The following is a 26,432-nucleotide window of genomic DNA, read 5'->3' on the forward strand; positions in this document are numbered from 1 at the left end:
CCTGCTCCAAAAGTGGGGCATGTCCTCAAAGAGGAAATCATCATTAGAACTGCACAATTTCCGACCATGACCATGACCACGGTGGCTCAAATGGTAGTCCAGCCATAAACCACCTTCCAGATGGTCTCTCACCAGCTGGTAGCCAGTCACCTGTGTTTAACCTAGGCTTTGAAAGGCACTCGACCACCTTTCGGCCCTACAAAGGTAAGGGCCCAAAAAGAGGATCCTCCGGAAATCCCCCAAGGGTGCAGGAGGACGCGGTCATGGAAACATGTCCTCAGGAACCTCTAAACAATGAGAGGTTCCAGGTAGGAGGCATACTTTTCCACTTTCGGGATCGTTGGACCTTCGATACCTGGGTCCACAGCTAAATTACGCATGTATTTGGTTGGAAATGGAACAAAAATCCACCCCACCTTTCCAAAATTCTTCCAACACTCCACCCCCTTATTGGAAGAATATAACTCAGAACTCCTGAACGAGAAGGCAATGAGGAAATCGAAGTCCATCAAAATTCCAGGGAAGGCTGTTTTGTGTTCCCAAGAAAGACTCAGACAAACCCAGAGTCATTCTAGACTTGTCTCCACTCAACAAGTTCATCGAGAACAACAAGTTCAGGATGCTTACAGTGCAACACATAAGGACCCTTCTACCAAAACGGGGCGTATATACTCTCAGTAGACCTGGCAGATGCTTACTGGCACGTACCAGTCAGTTGCCCCTGCTCCTCCTACCTAAGATTCAGGGAAGAATTTGGTTGAGCCTAAAGACGTGGAACAGGCAGCTGAGAGGTGGAGGAAGTCCAATCAGGACTCTCTCCTACATAGGGCTCTTACATCAAATGCCTATAAACCTTCAGCACCTCAACAACCTCGCCCGTCCAAGACGACGAAACCGGCAGTGGCAGCAAAGGTAACGGTGTCAAAGCCCTTTCCTGTCAACGACAAGAAAGGCAAAAAGTCCTCCAGGGGAGGGAAAAATCCTAGAGGGAGTGGCTGAGGCCGCAAACGCTACGATTGGCAATCCAAGGTATTCACAAAGCTAACGGACACGATCGTCCAGCACTTACGCTCCGAAGGAGTACAGGTAGTAGCATACCTGGGCCTCAAGATCAATCGCTAGAAGTCTCGCCTTCTCCAGCTCACAAGTTTCAATGGTTAGGAATTCATGGGAACTTGCAGTCACACCACCTCTCCATTCTATTAAATAAGAGGAGAGAAATAGCGGCATCTGTCAAGAGACTAAAACAACACAAGAGGATTTCTAAATGCCGACAGAAAAGAGTACTGGGCTCTCTCCAGTTCGCAGTAGTGACAGACCCGGTGCTAGAAGCACAGTCAAAGGATGCGCAGGGAGTCTGGAGAAGATACGCATCGAAGAGATCAACAAGGTTGACACCGACCCGATTGCACACGCCATTAAGGCCATGGTCAACGAATAAGAGCCTAGCACAGACAATTCTCTTGCAACCACCACAAAAAACAGTGGCGATACACACGGAAGCCCCCCAGAAATAATGGGGAGGCCATCCACATGAAAGAAAGATCAAGAAATTGATCATTCCAATTAAAAAAACTTTTACATCAACATCTTGGAGGCTATGACAGTCCTCCTGACATTGAGGAGACTATCCCCTCGCAGAACAGTCCACATCAGATTGGCTCTCAACAACGAGGTGATAATGATATGTCTAATCGACAAGGTTCGAGTTCACCTCACATCAACCACGTGATGTTAGTCATCTTTCGCCTGGCAAGGCAGAGAAGATGGCATTTATCAAGCAGTTCACCTTCAAGGGTTCCGCGATGTGATGACGGATGCTCTATCCAAGCGAAAGCCGATAGAGACAGAATGATCCCTAGAGGCAGATTCATTCTCATTTATTTTCGATAAAAGTCCCGGAACTGCAGATCGACCTCTTCGCAACGACCGACAACAAGAAACTACCTCGTTATGTAGCCCATTAGGAGAACCTTAAGCAGAAGCGATAAACATCATGTCTCTCGACTGGAATGGATGGAATCGAATTTATCTGTTTCCACCAACCAAACTCCTGCTAAAGGTCCTCGACAGGCTAGGATCCTGCAGAGGAACAGCTCCTGTAGTGGCCCCCAAATGGCCCAAAAACAATTGGTTTCCTCTAGTTCTAGAATTGAAACTGTAGCTGTTTCCTCTGCCATACCCAGTTTTATCCAAACTGGTGCAGAAGTCGGCTGTTACATTTCATCCTCGAGAATCAACAACCTGCATCTCATGATTTTTTGCCCTAGCAGCGAACAAAAGTTTGGGATCTCGAAGTATGTGGCCGACTTCATTGTAGAGTACAAGTCAAGTCCAACCAGGAGACAATGTGAATTGTCTTGGAAGAAAGGGGTAACCCTCATGAAAACAAGGGGACCAACAGAAATTTCAACAGGTTTCTGTCTCTCTTTCTTCTTTTACCTACTTGAACGAGGCCTGCTTCCACTACGATACCACGTGTAAGTTGGCCCTGACTAGACCTCTTCTATACGCCTTTGAGACGGACCTCATAAGAGAACCCTTTTTCAAGGTACCAAAGCATGCACTAGACCCAAGCCAGCAACCCCGTTGGTCAAAGTCTTGCACTATGCTTCGAACCTAAACAATGAGGATTGTACTCTAAAGGAACTAACACAGAAAGTCAATTTTCTGTTCGTAATATCCTCAGGGGCTAGAGTTAGTGAAATATTGGCCCTATCAGGGATGTAGGCCATGTTCAGTTGACAGAAGAGGGAGAACCGAATCCTTTCCCGATCCTACTTTTCTCGCTAAAAACGGGCTGCCCACCAAAAGGTGGGGTCCTTGGAGAATCTGCCCACTGAAGGAAGATATCTCCCTATGCCCATTAGGGTGTCTTTAGGTCTATCTTCGTAGAACTTCAGACTTCAAGGAAGGACAGCTCTTCTGAGGCAAAACCTCAGGATCAAAATCTATCCCTAAAATAACTGTGAGCAATGCTCACCTACTTATTTGTAGAGCAGATCCTGACAGCTCACCCGCAGTTCATCATCCTAAGAAAATTGCTTCTTCACGGAACTTCTTCCAACACTATACGAAGCAAGTACATAAAATAAGACATGTTGTGGTGGCGGCAAGTAGTTTTAAAAAACCCATCGTCTAAGCCTGCGACGAACAGTGAACTGCTTTGAGACTTTCCAGTACATCAGGTGAATGGGTACATTTACCCTCGAGTGCAAATCACAACGATGATTAATACAGTGTTCCATATAGGTGCATATCTGACCGATAACACCGGTGCGAAGTGAATGTTGCGTCACGGTGTTCATGCATTTCCAAAATCCGTACAAATCAGTCAGATTTGGTTCCACATCTCCATTGAGTGGCATCATTTCGATGAAATTACATATTTTTCCGACAGGAGAAAATACGAACCCTGATGTGTTTTCAATGCCGGATCAGATTCATACCTGATTGTAACTACAATTGATAATCTAGTTACAAGGTAAAATACTAAACATATTTGCGTCTTGTTGCTGCTATCTCAGTTACAGACGAATAAAGCATACTAGTTTTAATTAAACCCTAGAAGCGCCCAACTTGAAATCAGAGTACAGATTTCCAAGGGATGAAAAAGGTAATCTCTGAGATTTACTGTCCGTCCCTATGGAGATACAAACTTTGAATACTTAAAGTCGAAGTCGACACTTTCCCTGCAGGGGGCAGGAAGCCCTAAGTTAGTTCCAAGCTTATAGGATAGGACAAAAAACGGTAATGTTATATATAAAGGTCTAGGAGACCATATAAGGAACTCATTCAAAGTAAAGGCACTTGTACAAACCCACAGATATAGTACTTTCAAGTAATTCTCTGGTAAACTTCCATCAGGACGACAAGGCTGACCCCAAAAAACGGATTTTGAGCAAAGCGAAAAATCTATTTTTTGGAGATATGGCCATGTCGTCATGATGGACCCTGCCTTCTTTCAAAAAGGAGTATACAACTATGTAACGAAAGACCCCACCCGAAACTATTCTATCTGCAGCTATCCATGCTTAAATGCAACAAGGAATAATACGCCCTAGTAGTACTGGGAGGGGATCCACCGGGTAACCTTGATAACGGCTCCCCTTCAATTTCGCCACTCTTCCACCTCAAAGCGTAAAATCTATTCAGGGTGAAGATTGCCATGTGTCGTATCAAGAAATACGTCCCCTGATATTATGCGATATTCTTAAAAGTTATATTAAGGATACTCGTGCCAGGATGGAATTCTGGGAACCTGTGGTTAATTCTCTGGGAGTATCACTGTAGCCAAATATCCCTTAGAAAGCTACCTAAAGGAACCTTCCATCAGGACGACATGGCCATATCACTCAAAAATAGATTTTTCACTATGCTCAAAATCCGTTATTTAAATTCATCCTGGTTAAAGAGATATTAAATTATAATTAAAAAATATTCAAAAAGCATATGTCTTTTAGGTAGCATATTAGATTGTGATTTGATTATAAGAGAGCTAATGAAGATTCATCAAAAGGACCAACAGTAATAGGGACGAATAACTTTATCATACCTTAATTCAATTTACCATTATCCTTCATAAGAAGCAAAATACAAATATCCATCTTTGTAACTTACCTGCAACTGATATATTAAAGAAAGATAGCAATCGCAAAAGAAGGCGGACAGAAAAACAATATCAAATTTCTCTCTTGATAAATCTTGAACTTGTTTGTTACCAAAGGAACTATCGCATATTTTAAAATACTGGGACATGCTTGACAGCCTTGGGCTGAAGGATTCCTCAAAGAAGTTTAGATTTAGCTTGCCGACATTTCCTTCCGGAACAACAACCTCTCGGATATTGTCTTTGTTTCCTTTTGATGGAAATGGCGTCACCAACGTTACCTGGAACAGAATATATAAATGTATCCTACAATATGTATCCACATAAAGGAATTTCTCTTCGTCATGCCTAGCTGAGATCATTACCTTCTTGTGAATCTTTCTTGAATAATTCATCCTCTTTTGTATTACTAGATAAAGAATGTTAATGGCTAGTTAACAGTTCCGTCTTCGAGGCAAAGGACACATATTAGGCACCTGTATTAAAGTACAGTCGATGTAAATGTTTAAAGTAATGTGTACAATGAATTCTTATGGCATATCTTACATATAAGACTTATCAATCAACCGATCTTGTAATTATTCCACATTGTTTAACCCATAATTAATATGACAAATTCGTAGATAATTTGTATTTTTCCTAACTATACAAACCTTAGCTATTTAATATGGGTATTACTTTCGGCGTAGCTGAAATGACGAGCCATTAAAATTTAACAAGGAGGGGTAGCTTGCTACCCCTCCCCCCCTCACACACCTGTGATTAGCTCACTTTGCTTAGAGGTAGGACTTCCCGGGGAACAGGGCTGGCGGGCAAGTTTGATTAAATAGCTAAGGTTTGTATAGTTAGGAAAAATACAAATTATCTACGAATTTGTTATTTGTTCCATAACTGAAATACAAACCACGCTATTTAATATGGGTGACTCAACCCTTAGGTAGGGTGGTAAGTCCCAGCCATTACTGGCTTTTGGCTTTTTGCCCGGGGACTCAGTATCTGAGTGTGTTAGTACTCGAAGATAAGAAGTCCCTGAGCCTCACAAGTGCCTTGCTCTGCAGGGACCGCGGCCTACGTAAGCTTGTGTGTGAAGGAATGAAGTGTCACTCGTCCTAGGAAGTTGACCTTAAGTCCTTTAGATGGAATTCTAGGATAGGACGTACCCAATACCACCTCGTAAGGGTATGGGGACGTGACAGTATTATCTTAATACTAGGAACACAAGGAAACATGGTTTACCTGCAATGTTTTGAAGTCAGCTGTGCAGAGAACCCAGCATGCTGCTTTCCCCAAGAGAGGGGATAATGAAGAAAAAAATAAGGGCCAGGCATACCTTTTCATTCATGCAGACTAAAACCAGCTAACAATGCCCTCAATCCTCAGCTACTTGTCCATTAAGGAGACTGAGGTTTAAACCAGCTGTTGTGCAGCCACCACAGGGCCGATAGAGAACGTATCGAGACTCCTGTGGGTCACGTCTTGCATGTATTGGGCTGTGAAGGTCGTCTGATGCTTCCAAACCCCTGCTTGTAAAACCTGCGTCACTTAGTAATTCTTCTTGAAGGCCAGGGATGTAGCGATGCCCATGACATCGTGTGCTCTAGGGCGACGTGACGGAGGAGAGTCGGGATTCAGGGAATGATGGATAACCCTGCGGATCCATGCTGAGATGGTATTCTTAGTGACCCTCCTCTTCGTCCTTCCGGTGCTCACAAACAATGCCTGCACCCCAGGACGAATTGCAGCTGTTCTCTTAAGATAGAGCCTCAGACTCCTCACTGGGCACAGTAGGAGATGGTCTGGGTCATCTGTTACAGAATGAAGACTCGAAATCCGGAAAGAGTCGAACCGAGGGTCCGGCACTCCTGGATTTTGAGTCTTAGCAACAAACTCAGGGTCGAATCTGAATGTTACCTCCCCCAATCCCCTTGAATGAGCGATGTCATACAAGAGACCATGAAGTTCGCCGACTCGCTTGGCCGAGGCCAAAGCAAGTAGGAACACCGTCTTCCAAGTCAGGTGGCGCCTGGCGTAATGGTTCGGAGGGAGGTCTCTTAAGAGACCTGAGAACTTGAACCACGTTCCATGGAGGAGGTCTCACTTCTGACTGAGGGCAGGTAAGTTCATAGCTTCGTATCAGTAAAGAAAGTTCCAGCGAAGAAGAAATGTTCATTCCTTTGAGCCTGAAGGCAAGACTTAAGGCTGAGCGATAGCCTTTCACTGCCGAGACCGAAAGGCGCATTTCTTCCCGCAAATACACGAGAAACTACGCTATTGCTGGAATAGTGGCATCTCCACTTCGCCTGGTAGACCCCTGCGGATGACTTTCGCAGGTGTCGAGACATCCTTTCAGCAACTTGTTGCGAAAAGCCTCTCTCTGTGAGGAGATGCTGAATAGTCTCCAGGCGTGAAGCCGCACGCAGCGAAGCTACGGCTTTGTGAAAGATGTTGGCGTGTGGTTGTTGGAGTAGCTCGTGTAGTGGAGGAAGTTCTCTCGGGAGTTCCGTCAGGAGCTGCAGAAAGTCCGGAAACCACTCTGCGTGATGCCATAGCGGCGCTATCAAGGTCATTGGAAGGTTGACCAATATTCTGGTCTTGTTGAGTACCCTCCTCATCAGACAGAACGGGGGAAAGGCGTATACGTCGATGTTGTCCCACCATTGTTGGAAAGAATCTTGCCAGAGAGCCTTGGGGTCCGGGACTGGGGAGCAGTAAAGCGGAAGCTTTAAATTCAAAGCTGTCGCGAACAGATCCACCGTCGGGGAACCCCACAAAGTCAGGACTTTGTTGGCTACTAGACGATCCAAAGACCACTCGGTACTCACTACCTGGGATGCCCTGCACAGACTGTCGGCCTGGAATGAAACTAGCTGATAGTGGAATCGAGTGGACTTCGGTCCATCTCAGTATCTCTACTGCCAGATGGGATAGCTGCTCTGAAAAGGTACCTCCCTGCTTGTTGATGTAAGCCACTACCATGGTGTTGTCACTCATCACCACCACGGAGTGACCTACCAGGTACTGTTGGAACTGTTGAAGTGCCAGGAATACGGCCTTCATCTCTAGAAGATTTATGTGGAGGCCCTTTTCTGATTCTGACCAGAGGCCTGAGGTTCTGTGGTTCAGAACATGGGGCCCCCCACCCTTTCTTTGAGGCGTCCGAAAACAGCATCAAATCCGGGGGGAGGACAAGAAGGTTCTTGTCTGTCACCCACCACTGAAGGTCCGTCCGTTACGCAGGACCCTTAGGGACCATGACGTCCGGGGAATCGTGTTCATGATTCAACCGAGACTTGAGTCGCCATTGCAGGGATCTCATCCTGAGGCGCCCGTTTGGAACTAGACGGGCCAGGGAAGAAAGGTGACCGAGGAGACGTAACCACGATTGGGGTGGGAGTTCTTCTTGTCTGAGGAAAGGATCTGTGACCCTCCTCAGCCTTGCTATCCTGTCGTCTGATGGGAAGGCTTTGTGGAGATTGGTGTCCAATATCATGCCTAGATATACCAGTTGCTGAGTGGGAAGCAGAGAAGACTTCTCGAGATTTACCATGATCCCTAGATCTTGGCAAAGTCCCAGAAGCCTGTCTCGGTGTCGAAGTTGGGTCGATTCCAAGTCTGCCAGGATTAGCCAGTCGTCCAGATAATGGAGGAGATGGATGCCGATCCTGTGTGCCCACGAAGAAATCAGGGTGAACACTCTGAGGTCCTGTGGAGAGACCGAAACACAGCACCTTGAACTGGTAGATCTTGTTGTCTAGGCTGAATCTTAAGTACTTCCTTGAAGACGGATGGACTGAGATCTGGAAGTACGCGTCCTTCAGGTCCAGTTTACACATGAAGTCTTGTGGTCTCACTGCAAGTCTGACCGCGTCTGCCATCTCCATGCTGAACGGGGTTTGTTTGACAAACCTGTTCAGAGCTGAGAGGTTGATGACTGGTCTCCAGCCTCCAGACGCCTTCCTTACAAGAAAGAGTCGACTGAAGAAGCCTGGGGAACTGTCGACGACCTCCTGGAGAGCATCCTTCTTTAACATGGTCTCGACTTCCGCCCGTAGGTCTTGGCCCCTGGCCGATCCCATGGCAAAGGAGCTCAACGACACTGGATCCACTGTCAGGGGAGGTAGAGATGTTGTGAACGGGACGCGATATCCCTGACTGATTACGGAAATCGTCCAAGAATCGGCCCCGAGTTGCTGCCACCTGATTGCGCAACTTTGTAGGCATCCCCCCACTGGTGGACATGCAGGGGGATTGCCAATCCTAGCGTTTGCGGCCTCGGCCACTCCCTCTAGGATTTTTCCCTCCCCTGGAGGACTTTTTGCCTTTCTTGTCTTTGACAGGAAAGGGCTTTGACACCGTTACCTTTGTTGCCACTGCCGGTTTCGTCGTCTTGGACGGGCGAGGTTGTTGAGGTACTGGAGGTTTATAGGGCTTTGATGTAAGAGCCCTATGTAGGAGAGAGTCCTGATTGGACTTCCTCCACCTCTCAAGCTGCCTGTTCCACGTCTTTAGGCTCAACCAAATTCTTCCCCAAAAGGGAAGAATGTCTGAGCCTGCTGACTTCGATGGCTGGGACCTTCGTGTGGAACCTCTCTGCCACCGCATCACGTCGTTTCAGGATGGAATTGGCCCACAAGTTCGAAACTTGGTGGGCCAGAAACTCAATGGTGCGGGTGCCCGAAAGGAGGAAGGTCTCCAGGGTCTTCCTGGTGCTCTCCTTAGACAGGTCCTCAGATCGCAACGGGATTCCAAGAGACCCAAGCCAGACGTCCAGCCACGAAGTAGCCTACATGGCACACTTCTCAACCTTCTCCTGACTTAGGATCTCTGTCGCCGAGAAAGGTACTTGCCGGCTAGAGAGCCTCTCTAGAGGGACTCCCTTGGTGAGCTCTTCCACCGAATGGTGCAAGGGGAGAGCTAGGCAAGACTCCTCCATGATCTCAAAGTACCTCCTCTGATGGATACGAGGAGGAGGGAGGAGCTTGTTGCCAGCAGTGGAACGGCTGGAGGAGGCGAGTTCTGAGAGCTGGCCCTCAACCTTATCCCTGGCACTCTTCACCCTTTGGAACCAGGGCAAAGCCGCACTGGCCTTAGCGGGTTTCTGAGTGCCAAAGACTCGGTCCAGGACCGTGTCCTTGCCCTCTCGAGGAGGAATCTCGGGATCAGGGAACCCGTTGAGATGCCTCATCAGGGTCAGAACCTGCCAAAAGGCATGCTCTGACTCCTGTGGCTCCCCTCCTGGAGAACTGGCAGCAAAGTCTTCCATCCCCAAAGGCTCATTTTGGGGGGACACGTGGACGTTCTCCGCGGGTCTTGTTGGCTCTGGTCGAATCCTTGAGGAAGACTTGGGGATGGTTTTGGAGTCTTTAGGCTCCCTCCTGGGAGAAATATAGGACTCCAACAACGACGTCTGTGGGCTCTTCTCCGCCCCCAACCCGGGACGATTCTCCTGCACGAGGTGGGGTTTCTCCCATTGGTACGATGGGAGAACGTCTCACCTCGGTCGACTCCCCTGAGGACGGAAAATTCTCGTCCACAGGAGAGGGAGAGAAAGTCTGGGGGGGGGGGGGGAAAGAGCCTCCCTCAAGGACTTCGGAGGAGCCAGCTTGGCCCTGGGAGAAGTTACCACGACTTCTACTCGTCTCTTCCTCTTCAGTGGGGTCGGAGCTGCCATTGATTTGAGGCCCAACTCAGAGAAGGCAGGTTTGAAAGCCTGCATGACGGCTCTGACAAGGGGCCCGAACCATGGCTGCTTACTGACAGCTGTGCTGTCAGAGACTCCCACTGAAGGGAAAGGGAAGAAGAAGGTTGCTTCCTGGACCTATCCGGAGTATTCCCCTCCTCCTGCGGGAGCGCTGATCTGCGCTTGCGGGAGGGAGGAACATGAAGATGATGACCTGGAGACTCTCGTTCCTGTAGCTTCGCGCGGGATTCGCGCTGTGAATCCCGATGGGAATCGCGCTGTGAATCCCGATGGGAATCGCGCTGGTGCTCGCGCGATGGGATTTTCCCTGGTTCGAGCTCAGGCGCGATGATGGCGAGGGCGTGCATGGGCGAGCGCTGGCGTGCAGGAGAGCAATGGCGCGCTGGCGAGCAATGGCGTACTGGCAAACGATGGCACACTGGCGAGCGATGGCGCGCAGGGCGCACAGGCGAGTGACTGCGCTCAGGCAAGGGGGCGCGTGGGCGCGTGGCCACGCAGGCGATCTGCGATGCGTGGGCGAGTGGGCACGCGATGGCGTGCAGGTGATCGGTGGCGCGCAGGTGCGTGATCTGGCAACAGCAGAGGAGGTGTCGAAGGGTGTGCAAGCGCTTGCGTGCGCGGAGGTCATAGCTCGCGCGCGAGTGGGCGAGCAGGAACTCGCTGAGCTCTAGAAGGAGTGCGCACACGCGCAGGGGAAATACCCCTAGCGCGTGGGCGCGCAGGGGAAATACCCCTAGCACGTGGGCGCGCATTAGGGCGCACTGCAGGAGCTGTGACAGGTGCGCGTGATGGCGACTGCGCTCGATGGCGACTGCGCTTGATGGCGACTGCGCTCGATGGCGCATGGGCGAGGGCCGACGAGCAGGCGAGGTCCAAAGGCGCGTAGGAGATTGCTGACGATTGATTGATTGAAAGTTTTCTGGCATCCTGACATCTAAGGTCATTGACGCCGATACCATTTACTGTATATGAAAATTAAAAGAGAATTCGATTAAAACCATAAAAATTAGGAAGTCATTAAAATAGTTAAATAGTTTTCAGAAGACCTGCTTCTGAAATAAATCTAAAAATTCCGCTCGCATAGTAAGACACATCATGTCCAAGAATCTTGGCAAGGATAAACCTGCCATCCTCACCTCGAGCCTCAAACAGATATCTATTTCTTAAGTTAGTAAAATTAGGGCATTCGGTCAACAAATGCCTCACTGTTAAAGGTACTAAGCAGTCCTCGCAATACGGTTGGTGTTGGCCCTTCAGCAGAAACTCGTGTGTCAACCGTGTGTGACCAATGCGGAGACGACAAAGAGTCGTCTCCCATTTTCGGGGAATCATGTTATACCTCCAAGGTGATATGATATTTGTTACTTCCCTCATTTTATTGCCGTCTTGACTGTCCCAGTGCTGTTGCCATTTATCACAAACCAATTTCTTGATGTAAGGTAGGAGATCGTTACATGGAATGGGATACCTCCTTGGTAGCAACTCGGATGCCGCATTCTTCGCCAGTAAATCTGCCTTCTCATTCCCAGACACACCTACATGTGCTGGAACCCAACAAAATCGAACAGTTATACCTTTCCGTCCAATAATAAAAAGCCATTCTAAAATCTTTAAAACTAGAGGGTTACTAGAATTAAAAACTTCTAAAGCTTGAAGAACACTCCTTGCATCACTAAAAATTGTAAAATTACCCTCCTTTTCCAAAGCTATTTTCTCAATAGCGGTTAATATGCCATACAGTTCGGCAGTAAATATGGAAGCTGTTAGAGGAAGTGCACCTCTACAATTAAAATCATTACTATGTACTCCAAATCCAACGCCAGCATCAGATTTGGAGCCATCAGTATATATAAAAGTCGATCCCCTATGTTCTTCGACATGTTCCATAAAAAGAGACCTGGATTCTAAGTCAGTCATATTCTTCTTAACTCCAATAAAGTATTTACAAAAAGATATGTCAGGTAATTTCCATGGAGGCGTTGATGATACCTTGAATGGAAGTACCTTATTTCTAATTATATCCAGACTATTTAAAAATCGTTTCACCCGAAAGCCATAAGGTTGAGGAGATTTTGGGTGCAACTCAAAGTATGATGCGTGTCTTTCAAGGCTTGCAGTCTGAAAGGCTAGAGAGCTAGGGAGTCTTTGCAATCTAAACCAATACCGAAGAATGGAAGACATTCGGTAAAGGTCTAGAGGTAACTCTCCAGCATCAACAAGGAGACTTGGGATAGGCGAGGTTTTAAAAGCTCCACTAGATAATCAAATACCTGCATGATGTATCGAGTCTAATATTTTTAACCGGCTTGGGGTGGCTGAAGAGAAGGAGAAGAAAGATTCTTCCCTTCTACGGCCAGATCCGAAGATCGTGAGCGTGCAGGCGCACGTCGCGTGGGCGTGCAGGCGCACGTCGCGTGGGCGTGCTGGCGCACGTTGGCGCGCGGGGCGCGCGGGCGCACGTTGGCGCGCAGGCGCACGTTGGCGTGCAGGCGCACATTGGCGCGCAGGCGAACCCTGGCGCATAAGTGAAGAGCGCTGGCAAGCAGGAGATCGTGGGCGCGCATGGCGCGCAGATGTGCGCTGGCGAGAAGATCACTGGCGCGCTGGCGAACAGGAGATCGCTGGTGCGTAGTCTCAGCCACAAGAGATTGTTGTAGCGTTGTCCCTGCAGCAGGTGGTTTCTGAAGAGCAGTCTCAGGAACAGCAGGAGAGCCCTTGCGTGCTATAGCGCGTGGGCGTGCGGGAGAGCGTTGGCGTGCAGGGGATACCTGGCACTTAAGGGACTTGACTCACAATGTGAGAAAGCCCCTTTTGCCCCGAAGGGACTGATGTCCGTTGGATAAAGGGGTGCGTGGGCGCCCACAGCGTGTCAGCGGCCAGGAACAGAGATGGAAGGTCAGCAGGTCTGGCAGGCGAAGGAGATCGTGAACGATCTGCAGAGAGGTCCAGGGATACAGCTGCAACGGTCGGTGCACGGCGAGGAAGATTCTCTGCAGGGGACTGCGAAGACGAAGAACCAAAGAGGCGCCTCCTAACTCCCTTGTGGTGAGAAGGAAGTCCTCTATGGCGAAGGGGAAGGCGAGCTTTCCGTCTGATACGTCCTCTGGGGGCAGCAGGCAGACCATCGGCAGTCCTCCGAAAAGGAGTCTCTGTCAGTGAACTCCCCCGAGGGGGAGAATCACCAGCAGAACAGACCGTTGGACTTAGCTCCTCCCTCGAAGGATGTTCGGAGGGGGGAACTAAGCCTTCAGCTGCATCGGGAACCATAGCAGGGGTTTGACCTAACTCGTCGGAAGCCCCTGCCACAACAACATCGACGATAGACAGAGGATCAACCTCTGCTACCGCCGGCGACTGTTTGATAGCAGCCCCCACCCTGATTATGTCAAACAGGGTTTCCTTGGAGGGCGAACCCTGAAGCCCCAAGGAAGCCCAAAGGTGCAATAAATTATTGTTAGACACATTATCAGAAATATCCTCCCCGGGGGAGGAGGAGGAGCTGCCTCGCTATGGGAGGCAACTCTCTCTCCCTAACCCCGAGGTTGGTGAACGTAAGTACGGCGTACGCTACCACTCGATGGTCCCTCGGGAAAGACCGATAGAGTGGGAGCTTCAGAGGAGGTTCGGGCTACGGAAGAAGAGTCCTTGGGATTTTCTCTCTTCAAGGAAACCCCTAGAGGAGAAATATCCCATTTGGACTTCTTCCGGCGCCGGGAAAACCTCTCCCACTGGGAGGTAGACCACTACCTACACTCACCGCATACTTTATTCCTTTCACACCGTTGGCCCCTGCAATAAGGACATAAGGTGTGAGGGTCTGTGTCCACCGCCAACATAAACGTTCCGCAAGGGCGGTCAGGTAAGCCAGGACACTTCTGCATGGTAGAGGCCAACTTCCAAACACACTGCAAAGAAAAAGCAAAAAACAAAGATCAAAGGCTGTCATAAGCGAGGGTGGGAGCAGACACATCTGATTGTCACCCGAGCCAAAAGCAAAGTGAGCTAATCACAGTGTGAGGGGGGGAGGGGTAGCAAGCTACCCCTCCCTACCCCCTCGATAACTAGCGAGGGGTAGTAAACCCTCGTTTAAATTTTAATGGCTCGTCATTTCAGCTACGCAGAAAGTAATACCCATATTAAATAGCGTGGTTTGTATTTCAGTTACGGAACAACTAACTAACTACTGTACAGTTATGGATATTTTGGCCCTGATTAAGTACCTTTTGATTAAGCCAAGATGAGAGAGGGTATAATAATACTTTTAAAATTCCTGACACTTTGAAAAACATTAGGAATATAATTATGGAAAAGACAGAGGAAACAATTGAAGAAAAGAAGGATGAAAAAACTGAGATTCATAGAAGGAAATAGCCCACAGTCTTATATTGCAGAAATGAAATGGATATGGATAAGGTAATCCTAACAATGAAAACAAAGTTAAAATGCTCAAAATAAAAGAAAATTTCGGGGAAAATACATAGGTGATGTGTATATCACTTGCAAAGAAAAAGATCATCATACATAACATTTCATACTATGCTCAAAATTAAGATAGTTGAGGGAACAAGATCTAAAAGTGGATATACCACCGGCATAGAGCTGATGGTATACAGTGTATAAGACAGCCCATGAATCTGAAAGAATTTTTTTCAAATATCACAATAGGTTGCCAAAACTGATAAAAAATGGTATTATCCCAAATGATTTCATATTAAACCTTAAGATTTTCCTCGCAATGCTTAGTACAGTACAAGCTTATATGCTTTGCAGCTATCTATTAACTGATAGAGTGCTTACAAAACGGAGTTTGAGCGAAGCAAAAAATCTATTTTTTGGTGATATCGCCATGTCGTCCTGACGGAAGGTTCCTAATAGTACTTTCCTCAGGGATATATGTACTACAGTGATATTCCCAGAGAATTTACCTTTAGGTCTCCAGAATTCTAACTCTTGGCGTGAATAGCCTTAAAAATTTCTCTCAAGGATATCGCAAATATCAGGGGATGTATTCTTGACATGCCACATAGCAATCTTCATCCCGAATAGCGTTTACGCTTCGCGGGGGAGAGTGGCAAAATTAGAAGGAGAGCCGTATCAAGGCAACCCTACTTCCCATACTACTATTGAGTATCAGAACAGTGCCATATCCAATATGGCGGACATTCCTTGTAGCATTGAGCATGGTGCTACAGTTACAGTAGTTTCGGGAGGGATTCTGCGAAGATCTTTTCCATAGAAAAAAAGGGTGGGTCCATCAGGACGACATGGCTATCTCACCCAAAAATAGATTTTTCGCTTCACTCAAAATCCATTTTTTGGGCTCAAGCCATGTCGTCCTGATGAAAGCATACCAGAGCATTACTGTATCTGTGGATTTTCATCAACCGCCTTAACCTTGGGACAATATTTCTATGATCATCTGGAACATTTGAGACAAATGACGTTACCGTTATCCGTCATTATCACAAATCATAAACAATGTTAGTGCTTCCCGCCCCCTACAGGGAAGTCATTCTAGACGGTAGAAAAGGGGCCTCAAGGTTAACATATATTGTATGAACAAACATGACAAACTTATAACAGAGTTTGTATTTTTCCTAACATACAAACCCGAATTCTTTACTATTATTATTATTATTATTATTACTTGCTAGCTACAACCCTAGTTGGAAAAGCAGGATGCTATAAGCCCAGGGGCACCAACAGGGAAAATAGCTCAGTGAGGAAAGGAAAAAAGTAAAATAAAATATTTTAAGAAAGAGTAACAACAATAAATATCTCCTATATAAACTATAAAAACTTCAACAAAACAAGAGAAAGAGAATAAGATAGAAGAGTGTGCTCGAGAGTACCCTCAAGCAAGAGAACTCTAATCCAAGACAGTGGAAGACCATGGTACAGAGGTTGTGTCACTACCCAAGACTTGAGAACATTGGTTTGATTTTGGAGTGTCCTCCTAGAAGAGCTGCTTAACATAGCTAAAGAGTCTCTTCTACCCTAACAAAGAGGAAAGAGGCCACTGAATAACTACAGTGCACTACGAAGAATTGTTTGGTAATCTGTGTTGTCAGGTGTATGAGGACAGAGGAGAATATGTAAAGAATACGCCAGACTATTCAGTGTGTGTGTAGGCAAAGGGAAAATGAATCGTAACCAGGGAGAAGGATCTAATGTATTACTGTCTGGCCAGTCAAAAGACCCCATAACTCTCTAGCGGTAGTATCTCAACGGGTGGAGAATATTCTAGCCCGAGCTGGAAAATACGGCAGAAAACCTTAACAAGGTCGTTAACGACTGGGCAGGTAATTACCCACCTGTTAGTGGTGGGGGACCGCCGGTCGGTAGCTGCTGTTTACCTTCAATCGGATTCTAGCTAGGACTATCCTAGGGGGGCGGTGATGGAGGGAAGATTTGAGTAAAGAATTCGGGTTTGTATGTTGGGAAAAATACAAACTCTGTTATGAGTTTGTCATTTGTTCCTACACAAGATACAAACCCTCATTCTTTACTATAGGAGACTTAGTCTTGAGGCCAGGGCGGCCAAGGAGTTCCCTATTCCTAGGGAAGATAGTCCTCAGACTAGACTCTTCTGAAGCAACAACCTTCCGTTAATCTTCTTTCTTTGTAGATCCCCATCATCTTCAGCACAACTTAAGGTTGCAGCCTCAAGGAACAAAAGTTTCAAGATGAAGAGGGTCAGGAACCTTCGACTCGGACCCTTTCAAACTTAGGATTCCCCCGACCTTGCAAAGGGGAAACCTCATGACCACGAGTATAACTTATACCCTGTGAGAGGCCTCAGATCAGTATCATACCTTATTTCCATTGGCGAGTCCAGCTGAAACTGGATACAGGCTAGGATCCCCAGATGTGGGGGAGAAGGAGACGAAGAAGATAGATGGATATCCTTCTTAAAACCTAGTGTAACCCAGAATCCTCAACCAATGGTTACTGTCCCCTGAAAGGGCGTAAGGTAGTAAGAGCATCTGTTAACTTGTCACAATAGGCCCTATAAAAAGGGTGTCTAGGGACCTATGTGTCACGTCGCTCAAAGTGAGTGGTGAATGTAGATTGGCGTTTCCAGACCCCAGCACTTAAGACTTGGGAGACTGAGAAAATTCTCTAAAACGCCAGAGAGGCACCTACTCCCCTAACTTGATGGGCTCTGTGTTGTGCTGCCTCTGGGTCTCCGTGAAAAGACCTTGCAATAACTTTCTTGAGTCAGAAAGAGATGGGGTTGCGAGAGATTCTCTTCTTTACCCTGTTGGTACAAGGAAGAGATGACGGAGATGTGGTCTGAAAAGTCCTGTGTGCCTCAGATATTTCTTTGACGCCCTGACTGGGCATAGTAATGACTGGACTGCATCCTGTGTTACCTATGAGAGTGGAAATTCTCGAAATCTCCCATCGGTAGATGAAGGATTATGAGTCTAGCCACCAAGGCCCCCCCCCCCCATCTCTTAGAATGGGTGACGTAAGACAGACCATGCAACTCACTGACCCTTTTAGCGGATGACAGAGGTATGAGGAAGACGGTCTTAAGGTTCAGAGAGTAGTCTGAGGCCCTTAAGGGCACATAGAGCAGACCCTTCAGCAAACGTAAGACACGTCTCAAGGAGATGGTCTAATCTCAAGTGGGGGGCAAGATCACTCCAAACACTGAAAAAACCAAGGTGATGTCTTCTGAGGCGGAGATGTCAACCCCTTCTCCGTCTACAGATGAGGCTCAAGGCTGCGCGATAGCCCTTAATCGCCGAGACTGAGAGAAGCTTTCCTCACTGAGGTACAAAAGGACGTCTGGGAACTACTGATCCTTCCTTTTGAGAATCCAATTGCTTCACATTGTCGCTGTTGTAGCGGTTAAGAAGTCCATTGTCTTAGCCCCAGCAGTTAGGACTTCTTGTAGGGACTGCCTAGAGTTTTGGTTTGACAAGTCCTCGTGGCTCGCAAGGTAGCCAACTGTATCAGACCACGTGTCAAGCCAGAAGGGACATTGAAGTCGCTTCCCTTGCCGAGGCTTCTGTGACTGAGAAGAGCCTGGAAGAGTTGAGTGTCCCTTCGAGGATTAGCCTGGTGTGAGCCTCGCCGTGAGGGGATCTAAGATCAGAGGAGAAGGTTGACGTCTCTGAACTCGGAGAACAGACCAGGTTTAAAGGTCGCTCAAGAAAGGCAGATGCAAGGGACAGTGACATTGCACTAGCTGTTAGGACAATGTCCTAGAGACTGACCATATATGGTCAACAACCAAGCCTAATCTCCATCCCAGCTAGAACCAGGGAAAGCCAGGCAATGGCTGCTGAAGACTCAGCAGATAGATCTATAGGCTCCTCCAAAACCCCCCAACCTTGCTTACAAGGATGGTAAGGTTGTAGGCACCGAAGGCTCTAACGAGTCTGGGCGGGACTCGAACCCCAGACTGTCAATACATAGCCTGTCTAAGGCGAGAGTCAAAGGGTCAAGGAGACAGATGCAAATCGCCGAGGCATGAGATATAACACATAGTTCTTAGAGTCCTTATATGGGAGGATTCTAAGTCCCTCGACGGCAGCTCTCATGAGGAATCCTCAGGCTGTGATAATTCCTCGCGTGTTATTACAGGAAAAAGTAGAGACGCGTGTAGCAGACAAACCTTATATCTTACTCCTCGTATCTTTCTTATCGAAAGGGGAAGAATGGTAGAAGTCGGAGTGTCTGGAGGTAATGGCACAGATCGTTGACGAGAGTCGGAAGGCTCTGTCATAAGAGTAAACTCTTAATGACGATGATCGCATGCATAGCGCTAATTGTGTGCGTGCACGGACACTCTGTGCTAATTGTTACGAGAGCCCGACTACTCCGCATAACTGAAACTCGAAGGTTCCAAGTCGTGTGTTCTCGAAAGTCCAATGCGATAGAGGCCCGAAGGACTCCTAAGGTCATGAGAACCCGTAGGATAAACATGACGAAAGTTTAAAGGCTCCTGATCACGCTCAGCGAAAGGGTGATCGTCATGAGACCCCGAGGGGTCAACGTGAGGGGAACCAGTAGGATCAAAAAGACGTCTCCTACCAGCACGAGGGGGGAACGTCAGGGATGAAAATAACTCCTCCGCAGGGTAGGTTTGTTCTCCTGAAGGAGAATGTCGCTTAATACAAGGCTCTCGCTCCGCCCCTGGAGGAGAACCAAAAAGCGTAAGAGGGAGGAGCGTAGATCAGTAAACTCCTACAAGTTTTCTTCTCGTGATTGGTAGGAAGGTTCCCCCTAAGAAGATCGCCTAAAACAAGCTTTCTCTCTGCCCTATGAGAAAAGCGTAGACGTATTAACTTTTCTCTCTCAACAAGGGAAAAGTCCTCCCGAAGGAAGGATTGCCAAAGGCAAGATTTCTCCCCTCTCTATGGGGAAAAGTGTAGGTTCAATAATTTCTCTCTCGCGAGAAGTCCTCCCGAAGGAGGACATCGCCTAAGGCAAACTTTGTCCCAGTTCTATGGGAAAAAAGCATAGGCATAATAATCTCTTCACGTAGGCGTAAAAATCTTCCTCTCGTGAAGGAGAAAGGAGTCCTCCTGAAGGGGGACCTGGCCTAAGACAAGCTTTCTCCCAGTTCAAGGGAAAAAAGCATAGGCTTAATAATCTCTCGTGAACGAGAGAGAAGTTCTCCCGAAGGAGAACCTTGCCTAAGACAAGCTTTCCCCCCGCTCTATGGGAAAAAAGCGAAGGCGTAATAATCCCTCTCTCGCGAACGAGAGAGAAGATCTTCTGAAGGAGGGCATCGCCTAAGGCAAGTTTTCTCCCAGTTTTACAGAAAACACATAGGCGTAAAAATCTCTTCTCGTGAACGAGAGAGAAGTCCTCCCGATGAAGGACATCGCCTGAGCCAAGCATACTCCCAGGGAGAAGTTCCCCCCAAAGGAGGCACAAGCCGTAGACTTGCTTTTCCCCAGCTCCAGGGGAGAAAGCACAGTCTTCGGGGACGATAGCAGAGGTAAAACTCATTGAGCTGTTCGCAACTCCTTACGAAGGAGGGAAGGTTGCTGACTGTCTGAAGTGGGGAAGCTCTCCCTCGGAATGGGGATGGATCTTTCACTAGTCGAATTCCGAGGAAGGTTATCCCTCCCTCGTAAGGGAAGGATATCTAATCCCTGGAGGCGAACCTCCTGTCAGCAATCTAAGTTTCCCAATAAGTTGATTAAGTTGCAAGGTGACAACGAGTGAACCTCGTAACATGGGCAACTCATGAGCTGCCACATGAAGCACAGGATAGCGAACAGAGCGGCCGAAGCCCTCGGCATCGCGTTCTACGTCGCTGCTATCTGGGCATTTTCTTTTAGCCTCTCTAACACATTTCCCCTTTCCCTTCTACTCTCAACCGAAGAGAAGGGTCGAACCCCTGCATCTTCTTTTAAGGTTTCCGAGAGTCTCGAAATCCTTAACTCATTAGGGAGCAAAGGAATTAGGGAGGTTGTCCTGTCTGAAACACGGGAGCGAGGGATTGACCGCGCTAGTGGATGACCGGAGATTTGCATGTGTAGCGCTAATTGTGTGCGAACACCTGCGTGACTGAGGTCTGAAGACTCTGCCATAAGAGTAAAACTCCTGATTGTTATGGGCGTAGTGTTGGATGGGCGTACGCGAACACTCCGCGTGACGAGAGTCCGAATACTCTCTGACCTAAGAGTAACACTCTTAATGACGTGTGTCACGAGAACCCGAAGGTTCAGCGTGATCGTGCGTGCACCTAGAGGTTGTGTTGCGGAAACCCGAAGGTTCAGCGTGAACGTGCGTGCCCCTAGAGCAACGGGAAAATGGAACTCTCCCTTGTCTCGAGACACCGAAGTGTCAGCGAGACTAAATGCACGAAAACCCGAGGTTTCAGCAACTTGCTGTGAGAAAACGAAGGGATAGCGCACCGGGAAACCAAAGTTTCCTTGTCACGAGACCCCAAAGGGTCAGAGATCGAGAATTCAAAGGCGAGAGCGATCTCTCTGAAGATAGAGAGAAAAGCAAGGAGAAGCGCTCTATCTGACTTTTTCTAGAGTGGACGGAGACCCTCAAACTATTATGCGAAGAAGAGGGTTCGAGGTTAGGACGTGCTTTGCCCTTGGCCGCGCTCCTAGTTTCTTAGATGATCCCTCGCACGACGACGACAGCAAGGCAGAACGATGACGCGAGGGATCATTCTTCTCAAGTTCGTGGCACGAGTGTATATAATCTCGAGGCAAGAAGTCTCGAGGAGGGACAAAAGGCGAGAAAGAGCGAGAATGATAACGTCTCTTCCTATTTCTCCTGTCTCTTCGGCGAGAATATCTAGGTGAAGGCGTAAACGGGCGTGTGGGAGAGTGATTTCGCACGTCTGTGCCAACCGTAGGGCGCGCACGTGCAGGAGAAAATTCCCTAGCATGCGCGCATAGTGGAATCATATGGGGCGTGCGGGCGTGCTCGCATAACCTTGCGGACGCGGGAGAAGGCTGGCGCGCCGGTAAGTGCTGGCGCGTTGGTAAGCGCTGGCGTGTTGGAAAGCACTGGCGCGTTGGTAAGCGCTGGCGCTGCGGGAGAAGGTTGTCAGAAGACCTTCTAACAGTAGAAAGTTGACGCGCAAGTTTTACCTGTCGCTTAGGATGGTGCGCAATATGGCGGGAGAGTGAGGTGTTAGGCACGTATGTGCACGTGCAGGAGAATGTTGGCGTGTGGGAGCGCATAGGAGAGCACTGGCGCACAGGAGAGTGCCATTGCGCAGAAGATTGGTGGCGCTCAGGAGTTTGTGCGCAGGTGAGCGCATGGCGCGTGATGGAACTATGCTCTTGTTGGAGCGAACGCGCATGTTGGCGCATACGCTCTTGATGCCCTATGTTAGGGTAAGAAGGAAGCGCTCTTAAGTTTGTGACGAGAGCGCTTAGTCTAGCGGCAAGACATCTCGTGAAGAGACAGAAGGCGAGGAAGAGCTAGAATGATTATGTCTCTTCCTATATCGCCTGTGACTCCGGAGAGAACGACTGGGCAGAGGAGTGCGAGCTCTCCTTTTCCTCTTCTCTCTCTCCATCCTAGCCTCCGAAGAGGGGAGAACAATGAAGTGGAGGAGGAGGAGCAGAAGGTACTGCGAAGACCACTTCTACATACTTGGCAGGGGAACCCATCCTCCGCAGGGTAGCAGAACACCCATGACCTCCGTAACACAGCATAGGGAAAGAGGATCCACATCCAGCGGTGACATAAAGGCATCATGAACACTTCCTCAAAATAGAGGACATCATCTAACAAAGAAAAAGAAAAATGATTAATCAAAACTCAAAAAAAAAAAAAGAAAGGCTAGTCTGCCAGCAAATAAAGCAGGAGCAGTGGTGTTACCACTGCGATGGCTAGAATTCGATTGAAGGTAAACAGCAGCTACCGATCGGCGGTCCCCCACCACTAACAGGTGGGTAATTACCTGCCCGGTCGTTAACGACCTTGTTAAGGTTTTCTGCCGTATTTTCCAGCTCGCGCTAGAATATTCTCCTATAATAAAGAATGAGGGTCTGTATCTTGTGTAAGAACAAATAAGTATACACTAGGTATACAAATGGTCTCACGGTTTGTATATATTGTCAGAACAATATCAGTGTCCATTATATCCATTGTTTGTAAGCATACAATGATATGAAGTTTACTTACATGAGTAAGTCAAAGAACTCTGACATCTTGAATATGCAAATTGTCAGGCGAATTAGGATGCAATTACATTCTAATAGACATTTATTTCTAATAAATGACTAAATGAAATAACAAGTGAAATGAATGTAGCATGATATAGGAATTATACATGCGACGTATACAGATATTATTTTCCTTTTTTAAAAAGGGAAGAAATGATGAGTGCCAATCTCAAACTGTAGAAAAAGTTTTTAATAAACTTTTCCTTTAAAATTTCCGTAAACGTTATTTCCTATCGACATTGTGTACTACGTACACACGGCACGAGTGTTATCTGCATAATTCCACACCTGAGATTTTGAACAGATTAGTGTCACCATGGTAACACTCATTTAAAATGGGATCACACAAAAAATTGCTGACACCTTCTGGCTTTAATTGACAGTCCCAATCAATTTGTAGGTAGTAGGTTGGCCTGGGCACCAGCCGCCCGTTGAGATACTACCGCTAGAGAGTTATGGGGTCCTTTGACTGGCCAGACAGTACTACATAGGACCCTTCTCTCTGGTTACGGTTCTTTCCCTTTGCCTACACAGACACCGAATAGTCTGGCCTATCCTTTACAGATTCTCCTCTGTCCTCATACACCTGACAACACTGTGATTACTAGACAATTCTTCTTCACCCAAGGGGTTAACTACTGCACTGTAGTTGTTCAGTGGCTACTTTCCTCTTGGTAAGGGTAGAAGAGACTCTTTAGCTATGGTAAGCAGCTCTTCTAGGAGAAGGACACTCCAAAATCAAACCATTGTTCTCTATTCTTGGGTAGTGCCATAGCCTCTGTACCATGGTCTTACACTGCCTTGGGTTAGAGTTCTCTTGCTTGAGGGTACACTTGGGTACACTTTTCTGTCTAGTTTCTCTTCCTCTTGTTCTGTTAAAGTTTTTATAGTTTAAATAGGAAATATTTATTTTAATATTGTTACTATTCCTAAAATGTTCTATTTTTCCTTATTTCCTTTCCTCACTGGGCTATTTTCCCTGTTGGGGCCCTTGGGCCTATAGCATCCTGCTTTTCCAACTAGGGTTGTAGCTTAGCATTTAACAATAATAATAATAATAATTAACTGTTCATCGCAGAATTAGACGACAGGTTTTAATACACTACCTGCCGCCACCACATAATGCTTCAGTTCATGGACCTGCTTAGCATAGTGTTTAGAACACTCTGGAAGATTTCCATCCATTATATGAGGGAAGACACTCAAACTCCATATACTGAAAAAAGTTCAGTGGTGAAGCAATTTTCCTCGGATCATGACCTGCGGGAGTACTGTCAGGATCTGCTCTGCGAATAAAGTAGGTGAGCTTAGCCCTCAGTTGTTTTAGGGATAAGTTTGATACAGAGGTTTCTCCTTTAAAGAGCTGACCTCCCCTGAAGTCTGAAGTTCTACGAAGATAGTCCTTTACACACTCTATAGGACATAGAGAGACATCTTCCTTCAGAGGGAAGTTTCTCCAGGGACCCCACCTCTTAGTGGGTAGCTCGTTCTTAGCGAGAAAGGTTGGATCAGGAAAGAGATTCAGTTCTCCTGCTTCTGTGAACTGAATGTGGCCCTCATCTCTAGATAGGGCCACTATTTCACTAACTCTAGCACTAGAGGCTATAGCGAACAGAAAAATAACCTTTTGGGTTAGATCCTTGAGGGAACAATCTTCATTGTTCACAGATGAGGCATAATGTAGGACCTTGTCCAAAGACCATTAGATGGGCTTTGGGTGTGCTGCAGGCCTAAGCCTTGCACATGCCTTCGGAATCTTATTAAAGATTTCATCCGCCAGATCCACTTGAAAACGGATTTTGAAGCAAAGCAAAAAATCTATTTTTGGGTGAGATGGCCATGTCGTCCTGATGGAAGTTCCTTAAAGTAGCTCCCTAAGGGATATATGTACTACAGTGCTATTTCCAGAGAATTTTACCTTTAGGTATCCAGAATTCTAACTCCTGGCGTGAATATCCTTAAATTCTCTCTCAAGGATATTGCATAATATCAGCAGATGTATTTTTGACACGCCACATGGCAATCTGCACCCCTAATAGCCTTTACGCTTCGAGGGGGGTGTGGCAGAATAGTAGGGGAGCCGTATCAAGGTTACCCCCGTTCTTGTACTACTATTAAGTATGACAACAGTGCCATCTCCAAGATGGCGGACATTCCTTATTTTGTAGCGATTTCACTCAGTGGTGTTCCCTGGTGATCTAACTTTTTCGATAGTTTTGCAAGGATTATATTATGCCTTCTCCATCTTCTTCCGCCTCCGGAAAGTTGAGTATTGGGTCTTTACTATGAGTATATTTTAGCTCCTGTTTCACAGTGAAATTAGATTAATTTATTGTGCTTAGGAGCTAGGCCTGTTACCGGGTTCGCCATGGGCGCTGTCGTTCATTAAGCAGGTGTTATTTAGTTAGTAGAACGACTTCCCGGTCTTAAATAGCATTAATTAATTTTTAATTATGTAAGCTTTTTAGGCAAATTATACTTGTAAAGATATTTATAATGTGCATAATAAAGCTGACTTGCACGTAGTTATCGTGTTGGCCACCAGACCTTGATTATGAATGTGGACAAAGAAGGACAGACAAAAGTTCACTGAAATTTCTTTTGGTCCATTTGCTTTTACATAAGCAACCCACTTTTTCCAAGATGACTCATATTATCTTCTAGTTGACTTAGACTTGTATTCTTCTAAGAATTCTATATTGCCTTCCGAGATCCCAAATCTTTTCCTAACTGTTAGGGCAAGAAAATCATGAAATGAAGGGTTTGGGCTTTCTGTGATAAATCAAAGGCAATTAACTTCTGAACCTTCTGAGATAGTACTGGGTTCAGTACTAGGGCCAGTCTCAGCCTCAGTTCCTTCACTAAAGGGAACCGGTTGCTCTTGGGCTACTTGGGAGCCAACAGAGCCACTCCTCCCTGGAAGGATCTCAGCATGTTGAGGACCTTCAGCAGGAGATTGGATAGGATGAACAGGAATTCCTGAGTCCATCCCTTCCATACTAGAGACATGGTGTCTGTTATCTCCACTAGGAGATCCTCGTATGAGGCTACATATCGAGGTAGTTTCTTGATGACGCTCATGACGAAGAGGTCGATCTGCAGCTCGGGGACTCGTTCCCATCTGGGAGAGAATAGGTCTGCGTCTGTGGACCATTCTAATTCTATCGGCTTGAGCCCGAGTAGAACATCCGCTGTCACACTGCGGATCGATTGTACATGAACTGCTGATAGGTACCATCCTTTTAGGCAAGGGATGGCTAACATCACCTAAACTATATGAGACGCTCTCTAACCTTGTCGGTTCCGACGTCTCATTATCGCTTCGATGTCCCAGATCAGCCTGAGAAGGTCTGATCTGCGTGGAGAGAGTTTCCCCACCCACGACAGGACTAACATGGCCTTGGATAGAAATGACCGAATCTTTTGGATTTTCCTCTGACTAGGCATCCATGCG

At 47.1% G+C, this 26,432-nt stretch overlaps 2 protein-coding genes across 5 annotated transcripts in view; one reads left to right on the plus strand and one right to left on the minus strand.

Annotated features, from left to right (window-relative positions):
* LOC137624350 (equilibrative nucleoside transporter 1-like) overlaps positions 1 to 26,432 on the plus strand; it is a 788,303-nt gene that overhangs the window by 268,516 nt on the left and 493,355 nt on the right. The window lies entirely within an intron of this gene.
* Positions 1 to 26,432, minus strand: part of LOC137624347 (UDP-glycosyltransferase UGT5-like) — a 154,598-nt gene that overhangs the window by 83,524 nt on the left and 44,642 nt on the right. For all 3 annotated transcript variants that reach the window (XM_068355033.1, XM_068355034.1, XM_068355035.1), the window contains exon 3: positions 4,621 to 4,890. In XM_068355033.1, coding sequence (XP_068211134.1) covers positions 4,621 to 4,890 — 270 coding nt within the window. The remainder of the gene's footprint in view (positions 1 to 4,620; positions 4,891 to 26,432) is intronic.

Source organism: Palaemon carinicauda, chromosome 31, assembly GCF_036898095.1.
Source record: "Palaemon carinicauda isolate YSFRI2023 chromosome 31, ASM3689809v2, whole genome shotgun sequence".
Classification (NCBI taxonomy): domain Eukaryota; kingdom Metazoa; phylum Arthropoda; class Malacostraca; order Decapoda; family Palaemonidae; genus Palaemon; species Palaemon carinicauda.